The sequence below is a fragment of the Blennius ocellaris genome (assembly GCF_963422515.1).
Source record: "Blennius ocellaris genome assembly, chromosome: 17".
Lineage (NCBI taxonomy): Eukaryota > Metazoa > Chordata > Actinopteri > Blenniiformes > Blenniidae > Blennius > Blennius ocellaris.
Window position 1 is genome coordinate 25,912,433 of NC_137666.1, and position 22,385 is coordinate 25,934,817.

The following is a 22,385-nucleotide window of genomic DNA, read 5'->3' on the forward strand; positions in this document are numbered from 1 at the left end:
AAAGACCTGACCTCTGCTTTTAAAGTCTCTCATTAGCATTGCTCCTGTAATTCTTATATTTTATTTACGGATCCCAACATATGTATACATGTATAAAAAAACATGGTATCTCTTGCCCTCAATTTGGTTATGGCATCATTGACACAAACAGTGAGAGGAAAATCCTGATCCGAAGGAAAATGCCCCGGTTTTTTTTCCTCCCAAAAATTCTGAGATTTATAGTTTACGTCCATCATTATTCTGATAAAAATGGTCAAATTGTGCTGACTTCACATCTGTTTACCTCTATGTGATGAATTTTCAAATGTGATGGTTACAGTCATTGAGGGAAAATCCTGATAAACTGGAGGATGAACTGGAGAAGAAACATAGAATTGTCTATTTGGAACCAGACTCTGAATAAAGAGAACATTTCTTTGCTGTTCCAGTTTGTAAATAAGCTCAACAAGCTCCTTTAGTCCACCTAACAAACCATCTTCAATACTCCCAGTTTCCATTGTGAGATTGACCCACTGACTGACTGGATGATATTCCTTTATTGCCCCCTTATGATAAAAACTTATCTTGCAGAACACACACACACACACACACACACACACACACACACACACACACACACACACACACAAACTGACCCCTGGCTGCAATGTTTTACGTGCAGATGAGCTCCATCTGTGAGCAGTGTGATGGAGTTACCTGTGTCAACATCCCTCTCTCAAACCTCATCAGTGTAATGAACTCCTTGTTTACCGTGTGTGTGTGTGTGTGTGTGTGTGTGTGTGTGTGTGTGTGTGTGTGTGTGTGTGTGTGTGTGTGTGTGTGTGTGTGTGTGTGTGTGTGTGTGTGTGTGTGTGTGTGTTGGGAGAGGCCGTGTGTACTTACCCTCGTCATTGTTTTTACTGCTACCCAGACCGACCATTTGTTCGGGGGCACAGACTGTGCTCTGTGTGCTTTGGGAGGGCCGCAGCAGCTATAGGCTTCGGTTTCCCCCCCCCCCCCCCCCCTCTCTCTCTCTCTCTCTCTCTCTCTCTCTCTCACACTCCAGCTCCTGTTTCTCTTCAGAGTCCAGTCTGCTCACTGACTCGAGGTGGTGTTTAGGTTTTGGTGGGGAAGGGGCATTAAGCTGCAGGCTGCTGAGCGAGCCGAGCAGCCCCCCCAAACACCATCACAGGGTGTTTGGGCCCGCTCCACTTCACAAGATCTGAGGGAGCAGACCTGAGCCAATTAAGAGCCGGGAGAAAGAGGCTGCTGTCCGTCTCGCTGCGGACCGCCCCCCCTCATTGCTTTGATCTCTCGCACGCTACGAAGAACCAGAGCCAGAACCCTTTACCTTCTCTGTGCAGGCAGCCAACGACAGAGCTCGTCCAATTATTACAATCTGGTTTCAAGATTTCTGGGTAATCAGCAAAAAAAGATGACAAATTACCTCTATCTCATTTCATCTGCCCACAACTGCACCGCTCCTCCTGGAAAATCAGATCTGCAGTTTTTGTGGGGAAGAGTTGGCAAAACTGTGATTGTGAGTGCTCTGCTGTTCAAACAACATGTCACCTTTCATATGAACCACATTCAGCCACTAATATTTGATATCATTGTTTGGTGTGAAGAGTTGAAGAACTTTCAACTTTAATTATATCAACGATTTGAGCGGGAAGCGGCTATCTGTGTTCATCACTCCCACCTCAGAGTTCAAACATCCCGGGTTTGAAGCAGGCTTCAAGGTCATCTATTGTTCCTCTAAGGTTTGCATTTTGGAAAAGGAGGAAGTGGAATAATCATGTTTTTAATACAAAGACTTTTTGGGCCCGCGGTGGGAGACATCGTTTACAACTTATTCCTAAATTATTGATAGAAAATATCACATCTTATGTATGTTTTTTCAAATTGTTTTATATTTCAGCTTTAATTCTGCTTTCAATATAATCCATAATGTAGACACCACAGACTGAAAACCAAAAACTTTATTGTTGGTGCACCCTGTGAATTTTAAATGATTAATGGATTTCACTTATATAGCACTTTTCAACTGGTTGTGACCAAATTGTTAGTCACAGTCACTCTTTCACACACACATTCACACACCAATAGAGGCCATGCAAGGTGCCTAACCCATCCATTGGACCAAGCAGGTAAAAAGGCCTTCTTAGGAGCGATTTGGGGTTTGGTGCCTTGCTCAAGGACACTTCAACAGCCAGAGATGGCAATCAAACCAGTCAACCTTCTGATTGAGAGACAACCGCTCTACCAACTGAGCCACAGCCACCCCAAGTTACAATGTCCCATCAAATTATAGCCAGCATAAATATTACCTTATATAAATAGTTTTTAGCACTTAAGAAAGCCTTCTTGCTATGAAACTTAAATCTGAAGGTAAATTGACAAGAAGTTCATTGCATCCATGATTTCACTTTGCTATTATATTCTAATTAGTGCTGTCAATCGATTAACAAACAAAACATAACAACCAACTGATTAATTGCACAATTTTCTATAATTAATTGCAACTAATCACAGTGTTTTTCTCCTGAAGACTGAAGCTTGTATTTATTTTTTCAAGGAAAACCACAGAATTAATGTCGAGTCAACACAGACAGACTATATTTAAATTAAAAGACTATTTGTATAATGTCTTTTTAGCTTTGCATGAAACTGTTTCTCTCAAAGATTTGCAAAATACTAAAAGCATAAACTAATTCATAAATATAAAATAAGTCTGGGTTTTGTTAGAGTGCAGGTTCACCACTTTGAGGATTTTAATATTTCTAGCAGTTGTGAACTTATTATATGAACACAGTGGCAATAATATACTGTAAACACACACACACACACACACACACATAGGAGAGGCAGGGAAAGAGAGAAAGAGGAGACATTAATATTTTACCTGCAAGTATTTCCTCCAGTTTTAGCAGTATGGTGGCTCCTGGTCAGCCAACTTGGCAACCTGCTGTTTTGCTGGAGAATTACTACTGTGGTTTTCAAATTCAGCTTGACAGAGTAAAGGTATTGACTTTCACTTTCTCAATCACTTGTCAGGTAACTTTTTAAAGTGAAGCTTTCTGCCTTAATATTAATCCACTAGGTATCATGCTACTCTGTTGTTACAGTGCTGTGCCCAGAGACGCTGCTCATTCTGCTGCTTCAATAAGAGAAGGAAAAAAACCCAGAAGGATTGCTCTTAATGGAGGTTCATCTTCTTATACAGCTGCTTTCACCTTTCGTCTGAGCACTTCCCATTGATACATGCTCACATGAGGGAAGTGCTCAGACTTTTTGGGCGCTATGTAAGTGAAATATAGGAATGTGTCTTAGTCCAGCAGTATAATAAACTGAAGGTCTCTTGATGGTGAATTGTTGTTGGTATAAAACACCACATTTAAAAGCTGGTTTGAGGAAACTTTTGTTATTGTACTGGTAAAGCAATTAATATCTAATAGATAGATAGATAGCTAGCTAGATAGATAGATAGATAGATAGATAGCTAGCTAGCTAGCTAGATAGATAGATAGATAGATAGATAGCTAGCTAGCTAGCTAGATAGATAGATAGATAGATAGATAGATAGATAGATAGATAGATAGATAGATAGATAGATAGATAGATAGATAGATAGATAGATAGATAGATAGATAGATAGCTAGGTAGGTAGGTAGGTAGGTAGGTAGATAGATAGATAGATAGATAGATAGATAGCTAGCTAGCTAGCTAGATAGATAGATAGATAGATAGATAGATAGATAGATAGATAGATAGATAGATAGATAGCTAGATAGATAGATAGATAGCTAGATAGATAGATAGATAGATAGATAGATAGATAGATAGATAGATAGATAGATAGATAGATAGATAGATAGATAGATAGATAGATGAAAGTATTGGTTAGTTGTAGCTGTACAGAATGTATTTATTGTGATGAAGTCTGTTGTATTTAACTTAAAAACAGACAAATTATACTTTTTACATGATATATTACTATCATATGTTGGAAATTTAAATGTGTTTTAGGTGTAATGTAAGATGTACTTCAGGCATGAGCCTTCTAATATGTATTGTAATCAGCTGCTATAAGAAAATAACGCTGGTGTCAAACTAAATGAAAGGGTGGAGGAGAGGCAGAGGTAAATAAAGATTTTTAGTAAATAGTGATTATGGAAAGCTATACTACTGTACAAAGAAAAAAATAGTTGAATAATTTCAGTCACATTTTATTATTTACGGGGATTAAAATGGACAAACATTAAGACTATGAACTGACTTCATCAGCCTCACATAAAGACATTTTTTTCAAACACGTTTCAATAAGAAACTGGTTCAAGTTTCTACAAACGTTTTATAAAATCTGTCTGTGTCTTCAGGACCTCCGCGGGTGTCTGAGAAAGTTGCCCATAGGCAAACAGCCCGGCTGGGCAGCGCCATCAAGCTGCCGTGTCCAGTGGACGGAGACCCCCCACCCCTCATCATGTGGACCAAAGATGGCCGCAACATCCACAGCGGCTGGATTCGCTTCCGCATCCTGCGAATGGGCCTGAAGATCAAAGAGGTGGAGGCTGATGACACGGGGACCTACATCTGCAAAGCCACCAACGGCTTTGGGAGCGTCAACATCAACTACACCCTCATCGTCATTGGTGAGAGATGAAGGAGAAGCTTGTATTATCATCGTGAAAGAGAGAAAGAGAGCAGAGAGACTGTCACACCAGCATGGGGCCCTGATATGTACCATCACAAAACTTCATCCTCCACGCTGTGTCATACTTTGCTGCAGTGAAAAATCTTGCTTCCAGTCCAAATCTTAAAGCACTATATCATTCTCAGAGGTTGAGGTCTAAAACGAGTAGATTTATGAGGGTTTAGTGGCTAATCCTCTCCTCTATTGTATGTGTTAGAGCCCCTACTTCTCTCTGCCCAAAGTCAACAGCGGCATGGGATATTGTTTCATACTACTTCATCCTCTGTGACTCAATTGGATCTCCAGCTCTTCCTTTTCCTCAGGCTGCAGTCTGTAGCGGCTGTGAAGCTCTGCAATAAGAAACACATTCACTGTAAAAGCACAGCTTTTGCTGCAGACTCTCACATAGTTGTTGTTTTTGTTCACATACAAGGTTTCCTCTAAGTCATACGTCAGCACAACTAGTGAACATTGTTGGTGCACTTTTCTTAATGCAAAAATATGTGTGAAACTATAATAGAGATGCATGGATATTACCAACAAATACAGGACAGACAAACAAACATAGCAACACACTGCCATTGTGTGAGAGGAGACCTGCATTTAGGAAGTCAGACGTGGAAATGAGAATAGTCCAAGTTTTCAGCTCTGCGATTTGAAACACATTCAGTGTTAAAGTGCTGGTTTGACTCTCACAGCTCTTGCAAGAAGCCTGCAGGATTAAGCACAGTTGGACTGTGTCTTGCTGGCTTGTGCTTGTGCATACAGCGCATTTCCTCTGTGCTGGAGCAGAGCGTGATGAATGAGCGGAGTGGAGCGTGAAGGCTGTGTTTAGTCTAATTATTCTAAGATGCGTAATTTGGGGCCGTGTCTCGCAGGGGGAGTTGCAGCCTGGTCTCATGACAGCCTCGCTTCAGAAGAAGAGCCATAATCAGGCAGGAGCGGAAAACACAGATCACTTCCGAAAAACAGCGCTTGTCGCAATAAAGCACGGTCGTGTCGAGTGAATAGACGCGACCAAAGTTTATTTTCGGGTCTCCCTCAATATGAAGTTGCAAGTGAGTTCAAAGAGAGGGTGTCTGCTGATTGTGCTGAAATGAAAGGTTGGAGATTGAAGAGCACAGCCAGCTGTAATGTCAAGGTTCATACTACAGTGGTGCTATATAGTATCAAAGTCAGCCGAAGCTATGTCTGTGTCTGCATTGCACTTAAAGGGCAGTCGAGGTTTCTGAACTTCTTATAATCGTGTGTTTTCAAAATCAATAAGTCGCACTCATTCATTTGGAAATCCTGATTAGATCCTGTCAGGATCCCTTATGTCCCTCATGTTTAGAATATGTCAGCCTGAAATATTTTGGCATTGCAAATTTAATTAATGGGAAAGGAAACTGGTGTTAAGAAGACAACATTTAGTGAGACTGAAGGTCACAAATTCAGGTGGCATGAATTAAAATTCAGTAAGACTTTGCAGCTCTGGTAACAGTTCTCAGCATCTCTGACCTGCTTTTTGGACCCGTGTCGTCCATCCGTCCATCGTCTTCCCTGTTTAATCTACGTGTCTTCAAGTGGCAATATGTAATGCAACGACGACCAAACATCCCTATCACCTGGGGTGTCCGCAAGCATATCCTGACCAAAGGAGAGCTGAGCGATGCCTGTTACATTTCACATTTATACGGCAACGATTTGAAAACGATGCCCATTCATACCGCAATGTAAACATTTCATGTCGGGCCATGAGTGAGTGCTGTTGCTCATTTTTGTAATGAAACCACACACATGCACGCAGAGAGCTAAGGCAAGTACACGGATGTTCAAAGCAAAACTTTTTGAGACCAGCTCACAAGGTGGAACTTTTGCTCTGACACGGTCTCCTTGGAGACAGGAGCAGCGCTGCTAATGCACATGCTCACCAAGGCCGTAGTAAATAGTTTTTCACATGCGCCAGTAGGTGAACAACAAGAACAATGTTTTCCTCCAGAGTGTCAGGACTCCCAGGCCAGAGTCTCCTGGGACTTGGTAGTTTTATGGTTGAAAGTCACCATAATAACAATACAACTACAATTTCTGTGTACTCCCATTGTTAATGTTTATAGTATATTGTTCTCTGAATGTTTGTGTGGTTTCATTACAAAAACAAACAATAGCACCCACTAGTCGCCCAACATAATAACTACATCATTTTCAGAATGTTGCTGTGTAAATGCAAAACTTTCCTGTTTTCACTTGAAAGGTTGTAAACGGGACCTGAGAACTAAAGGTTCCAGGTTCCTTTTCCAAAATATTATCTTTCTGACCTCGGTTGCACCTCAACATCTTATCAGAGACCACAGGTGCCTGGTAGCCTACAGAGGTTTTCCCACTACCCCCATACGCCCAGAACACCTCCCACAAGGTGTCTCTGAGTCATGGTCGTAAGCCTCAAAGTCCACAAAACACATGTACACTGGCTTAAACTGCCATGCCCCCTCAATAATCAGTGAGGGGGTGAAAAGCTGGCCCACTGTACCATGACCACAACAGAGTCCCAGGCTGAAAGAACTCCTTCATAACTGCTGCCTGCCTAACGCTAGCTCTAACACAAACCTCAGCCATATCCGTACCCCAACACAGTTTCACCTGAATGTAAATTGATTTATCGAGTCAACTCCATTTTCTAACAGTGACATTAATCCCCATGGATCAGTGAACAATCAGGGTTTAGATTCCCACCATTATTGAAGGACACACACCTAATTAGATAACTAATCTCACTGATAGTGATATAGGATTTTGTGCTTGCATGGTGTTTGATTGTCAAGTAATTTCTTCTCTAATGAAGCTGGCAGATATCACTTCAACCTGACTGCTCCCCTCTCCAACGCAGTGATTCCATTAGCAAGAAAAATCTTTGGAAGTTTAATCATAAGTCCTTCCAGGAAGTGTATTTCCGTGAGATGTCTATCGGGTGTGTTTTTGCCCGTTATGGAGTCACCGGGAGACTCTCTGGCCCGACTCTTAATCCTGATCTGCTATGTTCCATTTCCTCTTGTCCTCTGGCGGTGTTGAGCGCATGATGACCCGACTGCAGACACTTGGCGATCACTCTGCGTCTCATAAGAGCCCCCACCCTTCCTCTTTCTGCTCCCATGTCCGTCATCCCATTAGGAGCTGGCAGGCCTTCGCCACAGTCTTTGTTTTTATGGATAATTGTTCCATCAGGGGTCCATTTTATTCAAGGTGCCTTTTTTTTCCACAAAGATTAGGGGGCCTCATTGTCAAAATAATTCCAAGGATTGCAGTCAGGTTTAACTCTAGCCAAAAACTCTCCAATTATTATGAGCAACACTTTCCATCAACATCAGCTAATTGTGAAAGTTGCACATCATTAACTGATTATAAAGAGGTTGTTGAGGAATCTGGTAAAAGAGGTGCTCACTTCTAATTCTATAGATGAGGAGTAGCTCAGGATTGGTCACGTTATTAAAAAAGAAGCAACTGCAGTCAGTTATGGAGGCAGTAAAGGGTGGGTGGTGGGTGGGGGATGGACTGACCCCTGGCAGCTGCTCAAGTTCGAGGCCCGACATGGAAAGCATAAGCTTTCAAACATCACATGGGACTCTGTGGAGAAGCCGAGCTCCAAGAGAGACAGTAGAGGCAGCCTGGGTTGAGATTGGAAGTGAGAGCTGATGTAAGACGGGTGGGAGGGAACGGATGGCGGGGGGTTCCTCTGTGGCCGGAGAGATATTCCTCTTCCCATCTGCCAGCGGACAGCCTGTCCTCCCAAGAGCTATCTGAAGAATCTGGTCAGCCAGTGCAGCACGGCGCCGCCTCAATCCCTCCAGCTGGCTGTTTGGGCCGTGTTTGGGGTGGTCTCCTGACAACTGGCCCTGTCACCTCCCAGCAACCCCCCCCCGGCAGGATAGACCCATACATACCACAATCTCTATCGTCAGCTGCTCAAGCTGCAACGGGCTACATATCAGCATTATCGTAGGATTGTCAGATTAACATTTACATGATCTGTGTTTAATGTTTATATCTACACAGATAATATATTGCGGAGTCGACGCAGCGCTGGCAGCGGTCGATACCCCGACGTGACGACGTTGGCTCCCATTACATATTTTTCATTTGGCTCCTCCTTGGAGTCGTCGACAGGCCGACTCTTGGATAATCTGCCTCGAGAACACATGGGAAATGTTTGGAGATTGCCAGAGTTGGATGGAAGGCCACGATGCATAACTTTCCCTGGACATTACAGTGTCCCCTCCAACATCTGGAGTTCATCGCGACCCCAAATCATCATGCCTTTTCCTGCGATTTAGCTGGCACAGGAGGCCTCAGAGAGAGTGTGTAGTGGCCTGTTTCCTGTGGCTGGATTTGTGAATGAAGTGGGAGGGGATGGCGTCAGACCCCAAACACTGTAGTGGGACCATGAATGGATTCAAGTTGTATGGAGAAAAGGTGCACTGCTTTTTAAGCAGCTTGATTGATTCAGGCTGACTCCAACATGCACGGTCTTGAATCATTATGCTTGTTACTGAGTTTGCATAACCAACCTTTGATTTCTTACCTATGACCATTTGGTATTTTAATCACTAATTTATAATAGTTTGCACCTTCTACTATTAGAAACATAGTGCTCATATATTCAGTGAAAGACCTCTCAAGCGCTCCTCAATTATAGATTCTTTACGTTTTTACCCCTTCAAAAATTAACAATCATATGACAGCCATCAGATGTCCTACCTCAGGCCGTCTGCAGTTTAGTGAGCCAGCATTGTGCTCAGACAATAGTGGCGAGGGATAGCTTTAACAGCATAGTAGCACAAAGAGCGCATTGTTCCCCAGAATCGCCAAAAAGTGCAGAGGAAGTAGATTCAAGAAAAAAGCAGTCAGAAAGAAAACCCCGGCAGTGTGGGACCCTGTTCTGTTTGGATTGGGAGGTTCAGGAACCGGGAGGAATGTGGAGAGCCCAAGTGAGCAACAGAGAAATATTTCTTCCAGTGGAGGCTGTTTTTTAAAGGAATGGGTTATTATAGTTGGCCAGTTAAAACTCCTTCAAATAGCCATGACATCATGGCTGGGCTCAGTGCTGCAGGGGACAAACAAAGGAGGGTCTGTACCCAGAGAACCCCGGAGAGCTCCGAGGGTTTCGGGGGGACTCGGAGGGAGGCAGAACCAGGAGGTTAGAAGTCACATCTGGTCTCTTTACCTGACCCAATCAAACCCAGAGTGGGAATCAAGTGTGCCAAACTACATCAAGAACAATCCTGCTCTCAGGCAGAAATCAAAACAGGCCTCGGGGGGCAAAGAACTGGCTGCTCGCTTTTACTGTTAGTTTGGTAATTACAGTTGCAATGATGTGAGAACTCTAAAACTCTTGATAGTCAGGTAACAATTTCAAATCCAACATTTGCTCAAACATTTTTGATGTTAGAGAAGCTGTGAGTTGCTCTCAAATCTAATACCTTTCAGTAGCGTGTTATAAAATCATTTAAGAGGAGCACTTGTCCAATAAGTTTCCGCTTAATGTCTTTGTCCGCAAAGATTGGCAGATGTAGGCGCGCAACCCGATCTGCACCGTTAATTCATCACTGCCTAACTGGAAACGTTGATACGCATCACAAAGCGTCCATTAGGTTTCACTCATTATATTTTCTCTAAGCCCGGTCTTAGCCGCACTGCATGAGGTCAGTCAGTGACATAAACCACACAGCTGTCTCCTGAACCCGCGCTTATAAAAACTGATCATATTACCTGCAGAATGTGACCGGAGCATGCAGTGCTCTCTGAGGAGTCTCGTCCGTAAACTTTCAATTCACTCAGTGGATGCTTCCTCCTTCAGTGCTGGATCGGCAACAGGTCTCCACCACCTCGCTCATTGTCCTCTTTAGACTGCAGGACACAGTGTCCACAGTTTCCTCTGACCACAGAACACTTTGCCATGTTGCTTCAGACCATTTTTATTGACTTTCGACTCAGAGAGGATGTCTGCGTTTCTGCTGCGTTCACTAATGGCAGCTTCTTTGCATGGCACAGCTGTAACTTACATTTGTGGATTCTCTATGAACCGTGTTCACGGACGGTGGTTTTTGTAACTATTTTCTACTGCGTATCACTGAGCTCATGCAGTGATGTGCAGAAGAAAATACGGCTGCACAATATATTGCAACGTTATCATAATATCAACACGTGTAATATTTATATCGTAAGTATTACACGTGTTGTTTCCATGCACCGTACACTAATGATCTGCACATTCAAAATGAAAAGATATGGGAGGAAAAGTGCAATTAATTCACAAGAAGTCTAATGAACTCATTCAAATACTATATTTTATTCAGTTGATACTTTTTCAATTGTTTCGTACCTGTTGGCCACAGGGACAAAGTCAGAGGCACAAAAATTAAGGAAAATGACAAAAAACCAACAAAGTCAACAAGTTGTTCCTCTGCTCATTCATATTTGTTTTTATCACAATTTTCAATGATTATATGACATATTTACCTGATTCTGAAGCCCAGAGGATCATGATGTTTTAAATCAGCTCCATCTGTTTGGCCCAAAAATCAAAAGCTTAATCATTTATCCAGATTCTCAGAATATTTTGATGATATTATACAATACAGTTGGTTTGATCTTCAAAGTCTCACAAAATGTGTAATTTCTGAATATTTTTTTTCTAAAGCTTTAAACAATTTGCCACATATTAATGAACTTAAATGAACTTGAATTTTCTTATTTTCTGAGAGGTTTGCCTCTAATACAGGCTTTTATTTTCGATGAAGTGAGTAAGTGTAAGTGGCATTTTTTTTAAAATTCCATTTATACACAATAACTGTTTCACACCAAATAGGTTTGACGGCCATCATTCGAGTCCAATGTTACACTTGTTTTTCACACTGTGCCTCAGTTATTTTACATGGGTTTAGGCCTCCATGGGTTAACGTTTGTCCTGCTGTGTGTCCAGACGACTCAGGCGCTGATAAAAGTGGACCCAGACCAGCCGGAGCAGCAGAGTCTGAGACTGGAAGTGAAAGATTTGGTAAGAAGTCTCTGCAGTGATGCAGTGCTGAATAAAAGGAGTAGCCTTGTGGTTTCTGAATGATTCCTTGTGTGCTTTACAAATGTTCTTTTGATCACTGATATGATTTATGAACCTTCCAATTACTTTTTATTTTTTTAATTGAATGATTGTTGGTAGATAATCATGAAATCATGGAAATTAACATTCATGTCCACCTCATAACGCAGTGGGATCATTTTACTTTATTTGTGCTTGGGCATTAATATTAACATGAGAAAAGAATAACTTGTATATCTTTCCATTGTACGTATGTTAATCTATGGTCAAAAACATTATACACCTATATTCTGTTATGATGGTAAAAATTGGGTTCAAGGGCATTTTAAAGCTCGATTTCTCAACATTAAAAGATGTTCATCCAATATGTGTTACTGACAGATTTTTCAATCTTCGTGTAGGGGGTGGGGGAATGGGGCTTACTGGGTCCAGATGACGTTAGGTGAAAGGCAGGGCTACCCCCTGGAAAGGTCGCCAGTAAATCACTAATTTACAACTATTTAGGGATTCTAGTTCCCCGAACACACAGGTTTTTAGACTGCTGGAGGAAACTACAACACCTGGTTAACATGTTATCTTTACACATTAAGTCTTCCAAGAAGCTACTAACTTCTGCCTCTCTTGGCAGGATGAAGTTATAACCTTTTTATATTCATTTTGTAAATGTGGTGTACAGGATGACAACAATAGGAATGCACCTGATTAATTTATTTGGTTGACTGAAGTGGAGACTTTTCAAAACTACAGACACAGGGACAAGTCAATATATTTCTGCTCTGTTTTTTTTCCATAAAGTGCGTCCTCGGTTCACCCAGCCTGCCAAGATGAGGAAGAGGGTGATCGCTCGCCCGGTGGGCAGCTCAGTGCGCCTCAAGTGCACAGCCAGTGGAAACCCTCGCCCGGACATCATGTGGCTGAAGGATGACAGGCCGCTGACGGAGCAGGAGGTCGGAGAGGGCCGTCAGAAGAAGTGGACCCTGAGCCTGAGGAGCCTGATGCCGGAGCACAGCGGCAGATACACCTGCAGGGTCTCCAACCGAGCGGGCGAGATCAACGCCACGTACAAGGTTGAGGTCATACGTGAGTATCCCGCTGAGAGGCTGAGCTGCACACATACCTGGACGTATCACTGCCAGCGGATGAGGTCAAGCTGATTAACTTAAGTGCTTACTGCTGTTTGCAGGGACCATTGTAATCATGTTATTACTGGAGAAAATTGAAAAAGTCTAATCACTGTAATAGTGAGCCTGATTTTGGACAAGAAGAAACTGTAAGTTTTGAAAAATCTCCTCTCTGATCTTTCTCCTCGGACTGATGTCTGATTGTGATCAGCTGGTCTCGTCATATCTGTGCTGCATGGATGAACGTGCTTGTGTAATCATGAATATGAGAAGCATATTGAGGAAGCAGGTCTGAGAGTGAGGGCAGAGAGAGACTGTTCAGCTCTGAGACCATCCACCCAATCTGGAGCTGATTAAAACCCAGCTGTCTGCCAGACCTCCCCCCCACCCCCCTTCTTCCCGTCCCCATGAGAAATGTGTGCTGTACAACCAGGAGCAAAGAAAAAGAGGAAACTAATCACACATACTTCTTGTGTTACATGTGGTATTCCTGCCTATTCAATTATAGCCCAAGGCTAATAACACAGCGTTATTAGAGACAGCAGAGGATGATCTTGATGTTTTCCTTTTAATCGTGTGTCTGCGCAGAGAGGACCAACTCCAAGCCGATCCTGACGGGCACGCACCCCGTCAACACCACGGTGGACTACGGCGGCACCACGTCCTTCCAGTGCAAAGTGCGGAGCGACGTGAAGCCGGTCATCCAGTGGCTGAAGCGGGTGGAGTCCAGCGAGGAGAGCCGCTACAACTCCACCATCGAGGTGGGGGACCACAGGTTCGTGGTGCTTCCCACGGGGGAGGTGTGGTCGCGGCCTGACGGCTCGTACCTCAACAAGCTGCTCATTACCCGCGCCAAGGAGGAGGACGCCGGCATGTACATCTGCTTAGGCGCCAACACCATGGGCTACAGCTTCCGCAGCGCCTTCCTCACTGTGCTGCCAGGTGAGCCCATCTGTTTACATCCTGTCTCTCTCTCTCTCTCTCACACACACACACACACACACACACACACACACACACACACACACACACACACACACACACACACACACACACACACACACACACACACACACACACACACACACACACACACACACACACACACACACACACACACACACACACACACAGCTTGGCCGGAGATGTGTTTGTATACATCAAAGGGAGGGTAGCATGAGGAAAAAGTGAGTCAACATGGAGATGTGCAACAGTAAAAAGCAGAGTGGAAGTAACAGATTACAAATACTCACACTACTGTGACCAAGAGGTAGTTGTGGTACTTGTGCGAATGAGTACACCTACAGATTCAAATCTTTTCATCTGCAAAATTTGAGTACATTTTTAAAATGAAATAAATCCTATCCAGTGTTTTTCTGACACGGCGCTGTAGCGCTTCGTGCTGCTGCCTCACAGAGAGAAAATCCCTGGTTTGAGTCCGGGCTTGGGGGGTTTTTCTTGGTAGTTTGCGTACTTTTGGTGTGATTAACTGGTTATTTGTCTTAATCCACAGTCGTAACAAATAGTATACAATAGAATGAGATATTTAAAAAAATATTTGACTTAAATCTAATGGCGGCTGTTGATGCTGTCATTAAATACAGTCAGAAATAACTCATACTTGTAGTATATACTAATAATCATTATACTAACTCAGCTTTTCCTGGATTTAGTGCAATTTAAGCAATGTGGCAGTGGTTTTCTGTACTTTTTTGTTAAAAAGTACTTTTGAGGACAGATGACAGCAAACACTCTTCATCTGTTTTACATTCAGTTTCGATATGATCTGAACTTGTTTTATTCTCCGCTGAGTGAATAATGTACAGTCAAACGGTCTCCCAGATCATTTCCAACCTGTGGGAGTTTTTCCACTCGTGCACCGAACAAAACGTATGAAGCTCTCAGCTCGGGTTTATTTATTGATGAAGAGAGAACATTTCCCCCCCAAAAAATCCGTTTTTCAGGTCAAGTAATAAAGACAAATGTGAAACATTTGCGCTTTCTCCTCCAGTTTTCTCCTCCTGCTATCATTGTGAGGAATGTGTTCACGCATGTCAGATTTGGTTCATGGACAAACTGTGGTGAGACATCTCTGTTAAGTCAGAACAATCTGACACCAACAGGTGATCATCTCTTTCTCATGTATCGGTCCATTTACAGGAGGAATTCAAAAGCAGCACAAACCAAATCCAGCTTATTAAACAATCACATACATGCTGAATTAAGGAGCTTTTAAATCAGTACTTGCAACAAAGCAGTTTGACTGGTTTGTTTTGGAAACCTGTGGTGAGGTTTAATGTTTTGTACAGTCATCTTCCCTGTTCATATGATCCAGCGTGCAACAGTTTTACAGGAGACTTTAAAGTTCTGCTGCAAAACGTATTTCAAAAAAGACTCGATTATGCCATCAGGGGTGTCAAACATACAGCCTGCAAGACAAACTTGACTATCCAGAGGGTCAGATTCCATAAAGTGACACACAGTAAAAATGAACCTATATTTTTTTCAATAAAAGTTCCTGCTGTTGGTGTGTTTTCACTGGGGATTGCACGATGAAGATCAGGGATGCAGCAGTGAAAGCTTGGTCAGTTTGGCATTAGCTCCAAAGCCAAACTGGAAAAGGATGAATCTGTGTGAAGACTGCAAAGAAATACTGCAGCAGGCAGGAGTCAATGATTTGTTGTAATTTTAGATGCAAGAAAATTCCAGATACAAGCCACAGGACAGTATCGTTTTCACACCGTCTTGTAGAAGTAGGCATAGGGGAGATGTACTCATAATTTACACTAAAACAAAGACATAGAGTCACAGTTGTTGTAATTTAAAGGTTATCATGCTCTAATATTACTCGTTCTTGGACTAAAATGAGCTGGTTTACATATCTGAGGCTAACTTGAATACAGCAATATCTTTCTTCACAAGTGAGAATTCAGCCTAAAGCAGCGCATGTTGAGATGTTTGGATGCGCTTTTAATAGATACGTATTCAAAGCAGTTTGCAGGCCCAGTGCCAGGATTGTTCTTCTCTAGAAACACACAGAAAGTCCTACTTTGGAACAGAAATACCCTCTTAGAGAATGCTAGTCTTAAATCAACATAGACTACATAGAATTTGTATCAACTTTGAGAGGTACAATGTGTATTTTTTATTTAATTACGACCTCAAATAATTAAACTAAATGAGACAAAACTTGAACTGCAACCTTATCGTGGTGGGGGAGTTTGAGCACCCGAATGACCCTCGGAGCTATGTTGTCGGGGGGCTTGCCCCCCCAGTAGGGTCTCCCAAGGCAAACAGGTCCGAGGCGACGGGTCAGACTAAAAGCAGTTCACAAGACCCCCATGGACACAATCACAAGGAGCAAGGTGACGTCGCCCGGTTTGGCGCAGCCGGGGCCACACCCTGGAGCCAGGCCCGGGGTGGAGGCTCGCACACGAGCGCCTGGTGGCCGGGTTCTTGCCCGCGGGACTCGGCCGGGCTCAGCCCGAAGGGACGACGCGGGCCCCTCCTCATCCTCCTGTGGACCCACCACCTACAGAGGCTGCCGTAGGGGTCGGGTGCAGTGTGGATTGGGTGGCAGTCGACGGCAGGGGCCTCGACGACCCGATCCCCGGACACAGACTCTGGCTTTCGGAACATGGAACGTGACCTCGCTGTGGGGGAAGGAGCCCGAGCTTGTGAGGGAGGTTGAGAGATACCGGCTAGATATAGTCGGGCTCACCTCCACTCACAGTTTGGACTCTGGAACCCAGCTCCTCCACAGGGGCTGGACACTCCACTTCTCTGGAGTTGCCCGCAGTGTAAGGCGGCGGGCTGGAGTGGGCTTGCTTATTGCCCCACAGCTCAGCCACCATGTGTTGGAGTTCACCCCGGTGAACGAGAGGGTTGCGTCCCTACGCCTACAAGTAGGGGACAGGTCTCTGACTGTTGTCTCGGCCAATGCACCGAACAGCAGCTCAGAGTACCCAACCTTCTTGGAGTCCCTGGGAGGGGTGCTGGATAGTGCCCCAACTGGGGACTCCATTGTTCTCCTGGGGGACTTCAACGCCCACGTGGGCAATGACAGTGAGACCTGGAAGGGGGTGATTGGGAGGAACGGCCTCCCCGATCTGAACCCGAGAGGTGTTCTGTTATTGGACTTCTGTGCTAGTCACAGTTTGTCCATAACGAACACCATGTTCGAGCACAGGGGTGTCCATAAGTGCACGTGGCACCAGGACACCCTAGGCCGGAGGTCAATGATAGACTTTGTGGTCGTGTCATCTGATCTCTGGCCGCGTGTCTTGGACACTCGGGTAAAGAGAGGGGCACAGCTGTCAACTGATCACCACCTGGTGGTGAGTTGGATGCGCTGGACCGGGAGGAGGCCGGATAGACTCGGCAGGCCCAAACGTGTTGTGAGGGTCTGCTGGGAACATCTGGCCGAGCCCTCCGTCCGCGCAGCCTTCAACTCCCACCTCCGGGAGAGCTTCTCACAGATCCCGAGGGAGGTTGGAGACATTGAGTCCGAGTGGACCATGTTCTCCACTTCCATTGTTGAAGCTGCTGCTCGGAGCTGTGGCCCGCAGGGTCTCTGGCGCCTGTCGTGGCGGCAATCCCCGAATCCGGTGGTGGACACCGGAAGTAAGGGATGCTGTCAAGCTGAAGAAGGAGTCCTACCGGGCACTGTTAGCTCATAGGACTCCCGAGGCAATCGACAGGTACCGGCAGGCCAAGCGAGCTGCAGCCCGGGCTGTGGTGGAGGCAAAAACTCGGGTCTGGGAGGAGTTCGGAGAGGCCATGGAGGAGGACTTTCGGTCGGCCTCGAGGAAATTCTGGCAAACCGTCCGGCGCCTCAGGCGGGGGAAGCAGTTCTCCACCAACACTGTTTACAGTGGACGTGGGGAGCTGTTGACCTCAACTGGGGACATTGTTGGGCGGTGGAAGGAATACTTCGAGGACCTCCTCAATCCCACCACCACGTCTTCCATTGAGGAAGCAGAGGCTGGGTTCTCAGAGGTGGACTCGTCCATTTCCCAAGCTGAAGTCACCGAGGTTGTTGTGAAGCTCCTCGGTGGCAAGGCACCGGGAGTGGATGAGATTCGCCCAGAGTTCCTTAAGTCTCTGGATGTGCAGGGACTGTCGTGGCTGACTCGTCTCTGCAACATCGCGTGGCAGGCGGGGACAGTACCTCTGGACTGGCAGACCGGGGTGGTGGTCCCTCTCTTTAAGAAGGGGGATCGGAGGGTGTGTTCCAACTACAGAGGGATCACACTCCTCAGCCTCCCCGGGAAAGTCTATTCCAGGGTACTGGAGAGGAGGGTCCGGCCGTTAGTCCAACCTCGGATCCAAGAGGAACAATGCGGTTTTCGTCCTGGTCGTGGAACACTGGACCAGCTCTATACCCTCCACCAGGTGCTTGAGGGTTCGTGGGAGTTCGCCCAACCAGTCCACATGTGTTTTGTGGATCTGGAGAAGGCGTTCAACCGCGTCCCCCGAGATGTCCTGGGGGAGGTTCCCCAGGGAGTACGGAGTCCGGGGTCCCTTGTTGAGGGCTGTTCGGTCCTTGTATTCCCGGAGCAGGAGTCTGGTTCGCATTGCCGGCAGTAAGTCGGACCTGTTCCCTGTGCACGTTGGCCTCCGGCAGGGGTGTCCTTTATCACCGGTTCTGTTCATCATATATATGGACAGAATTTCTAGGCACAGCCGGGGGCCGGAGGGGGTCCAGTTTGGGGACCACAGGATCTCATCTCTGCTATTTGCGGATGATGTGGTTCTGTTGGCCCCATCAAGCCTGGATCTCCAGCGTGCACTGACACGGTTCGCAGCCGAGTGTGAAGCAGCTGGGATGAAGATCAGCACCTCTAAATCCGAGGCCATGGTTCTCGACCGGAAAAAGGTGTCTTGCCCCCTCCAGGTCGGTGGAGTGCCCTTGTCCCAAGTGGAGGAGTTTAAGTATCTTGGGGTCTTGTTCACGAGTGGTGGAAAGATGGAGCGTGAGATCGACAGGCGGATCGGTGCAGCGTCTGCAGTTATGCGGACGTTGTATCGGTCCGTCGTGGTGAAGAAGGAGCTGAGCCAAAAAGCGAAGCTCTCGATTTACCGGTCGATCTTCGTTCCTACCCTCACCTATGGTCATGAACTATGGGTCATGACCGAAAGAACGAGATCCCGGATACAAGCGGCTGAAATGAGCTTCCTCCGTAGGGTGGCTGGGCGTACCCTTAGAGATAGGGTGAGGAGCTCAGTCACCAGGGAGGAGTTCGGAGTAGAGCCGCTGCTCCTCCACATCAAGAGGAGCCAGCTGAGGAGGCTCGGGCATCTATTTCGGATGCCCCCCGGACGCCTCCCGAGGGAGGTGTTCCGGGCATGTCCCTCCGGTAGGAGGCCTCGGGGCAGACCCAGGACACGCTGGAGGGACTATGTCTCTCTATGGCCTGGGAACGCCTTGGGGTGCCACCGGAGGAGCTGGAGGAAGTGTCTGGGGTGAGGGAAGTCTGGGCAACTCTGCTCGGACTGCTGCCTCCGCGACCCGGCCCCGGATAAAGCGGTAGCCAATGGATGGATGGATGGAGACAAAACTTTATGATATGCTGCGGTTTTATCTAAAATCAACAGGTTTTCCATTCTTTTACCTGGAGCTGATATGTTGATTGTATCAAAGAAGCAGCGGGGGGGGGGGGGGGGGGGGGGGGGCTGATTAACACAACTGGGTTATTAACTATGAGTGTTTAGTTTATGAGCGTTTATGAAATCAATCCAGACAACGGCACCCATAACTTCAAAAAGCTGTGGGACTCGACACCTGTACAATAAAGACATGACTAAATGTTTCATTTTCCTCTTCTATTTCCAGACACCAAGCCTCCTATCGTGCCCGTGTTGTCACCCGCCTCCAGCTCGCTCCCCTGGCCCGTCATCATCGGCATCCCCGCCGGGATTGTCTTCATCTTCGGCACGGTGCTGCTGTGGTTCTGCCAGAGCAGGAAACACTGCCCCCCTCCCAGCACCCAGACCACGCAGGCCCTGCCGAGCCCCCACCGGCCGCCATACCGAGAGCGGGAACGGAGCTGCGCGGCGCCGTCGTCCAGCTCCTCCAGCCCAGAGAAAGACTGCATGGCCTCCGTGAACTACGAGGAGTACCTGGCCCAGCAGCAGCTCCTCCTCAGCCAGGGAGGACCCACAATCCCCCCGAAGATCTACCCCAAAATCTACACTGACATTCACACGCACACTCACTCCCACGTGGACGGGAAAGTACATCAGCACCAGCACATTCACTTCCAGTGTTAGCCTCAGTGCCCACTAGCTGAGCCGCGGACCGACGGCAGCTCCGGACTGACTCACATCCACGTGTGTGGAAAACAGTGGCCAGTAACACACATCTTGTGATATTAGATGGAACAACTTCCGTCAGGTGGTGCTTTGTTTGTTTTTTACCTGTCACCACTAAAATCCATTCGACTTTCTTGTGCACTTATTTCAAAAAGGACATTTTTGCCAAGTGTGAGTTTACCTGCAGGTGTTCAGGCTCAAAGCTGCTTGTTGAGGGATGGTTTTTGGATTTCTCTAAACAAAGGTTTGTTTGTTTAATCCTTCACATAATCGTTTCATGTGGAAGACGGTACTCAAGTTTTACAAAAGGGCTGGTGTTTATGCTCCTTCTCAGGTTGCCCTTTTGTTTGTTGAAGATGCATTATGCTGGGAACGCTGACCACTAACTGAACCTTCCTCACTTCCTCACCTCACCTCTCCGTTCAAGCATAATGCTCAGATTTTATTAGTCTTTTCATGGCATGCAAACCTTGCCAGAGACTGCAAGGGATGGATGAAGTTGTGTTTCCGTGTTGGCTGTATGCTCTTTCATATCTTTTTAACCTTGTTTTAGGTAGTTCCCGTTACTAGTCAGTAGCATGTCGAGGTAAACCAGCCGTCGTTTGACCACAACTTTATCCAAGCAGTTTATGAAGCTGTAGTCGTTTATAATCAAACTGAGTCATGAATATTTAATTTATTTTGCTAAAAAAAAATGTATCAAAGGTTTATTTTTCAGAGCAAGGCATTTTACATATCTATGTAATGTTATTAAAGTGTACTGTTGTTGTTGTGTATAGTACTTTGACACCCAGTTTAATCATATTTACTTCATGCCAATATTTAGTATGTAATTGTTTATATTTGACAATCTTGTATGATGTACTCTGTTGAAGGCTCCAAAACAACAACAAAAACATCTTAAGTTTGAAGGTTTGAGAGTTTGATTAAATAAGCTGAAACAAACCATCACGTGGAGAGGGTTCTTCAGAGGCTGCAGGTGTAAAACCTTTGGGAAGGAGGTCGTCACAGTGGTGGCGAGCTGTCCTGAGGTCAGCTTTCCTCCTTTGAGCAAGCTGAAGTGTCTGCGGAGGGTGATGCAGAGGGCAGCCAGCGACGGGACACAAGCTGCTGGGAAGAAGCGCTCAATAGACACCGGACGCACACAAGAGCAGTCTCAGTGTTGCTTTTTAGATGAGTGATGGGCCCTGCACCCAGTGACCAGCATCTTTCCCCCATTTAAGTGACCCCCCCCTACTCCTCTTGGCTCCCCCCCCCGGTCTGCACCGCCACCTCATTCAACTCCGATCTGGGTAGGATTTCCTTTCACTATTTAGGAAGTGCATTGTCCTGCTGTGGGAGTGACGTGACAGGACCCTGCGATTGCTCGGGGAAGAAGGGGAGCATTGTGTCAGGTGAGCTGTGGTTTTGTTGTGAGCGTCGCAGGATGGAGGTGAGCTTTGGCTCCAGACAGATGACAGGAGAGTCACTTTGGACCGCCCGGTGGTTCAGACTGCACACTAAAGGGAATAAAGTTCAAAAAAAATGTCTACCTCCATAGGCTTTTCAACGTGAACCCTGAAAGAATTAGGCAAATCACAAAGGCAAACACTGCCCTCGAGTGGCTACAAGTGCTCATCTACCAAACAGAATCAAATTGAACCCGATTACTGTTATTTGGAGCCACAGTGCCAACCACTGCTCCAATGGGTCCATCTAAAACCATCTTACTACCAAGAGTGCGAACCACTAATCCACTGTGAGCCAATCCCTAATGAATGGGAACATTGAAATACCACAGAAAGGCTTTGTCTGTTATTTCAAACTAAAAAAAATATTCTGAAGGAAATGAAGCAGACACAGTGTTTTTGTGTTGTGTTTCTGTCACACAAGGAATGATCATCAAGAAAAACAAGTGTGGAGATGCGATTTGTATTTATTGAAATATCTTTAGCTGTTTTTTTCCCCATTGTAAAAATCTGTACGTTAAGTGATTTATCTTTTGCTAAACCAGCTTTTAAAAATGTATTTCAGGTTAAAGGATTTGAATGAAGTTTCTTAAATCCTCTTCCAGGCAGAATGTTTCAAATTTAATAATTTCTGAATAAAGGACATTGTGGATAATGTTATTTTATGATCAGTAGTTGAAGTACAGGTACATTTAATACTGCAAGTAAGCTTGTACTTGCAATTTGGGGGAAAACTGCAAAAAACATTTGATTACAGTTCA

The 22,385-nt window shown here is 45.5% G+C and overlaps 1 protein-coding gene across 1 annotated transcript in view; it reads left to right on the forward strand.

Moving 5' to 3' along the window:
• Window positions 1–21,058, forward strand: part of LOC308142172 (fibroblast growth factor receptor-like 1) — a 53,493-nt gene extending 32,435 nt beyond the window's left edge. Inside the window, exons 3-7 of the mRNA XM_080512509.1 lie at window positions 4,359–4,631; window positions 11,628–11,702; window positions 12,537–12,821; window positions 13,451–13,804; window positions 19,698–21,058. Of these exons, the coding sequence (XP_080368635.1) occupies window positions 4,359–4,631; window positions 11,628–11,702; window positions 12,537–12,821; window positions 13,451–13,804; window positions 19,698–20,134 (1,424 nt within the window). The 3' untranslated portion in view covers window positions 20,135–21,058. The remainder of the gene's footprint in view (window positions 1–4,358; window positions 4,632–11,627; window positions 11,703–12,536; window positions 12,822–13,450; window positions 13,805–19,697) is intronic.
• Window positions 21,059–22,385: the final 1,327 nt, after the last annotated feature.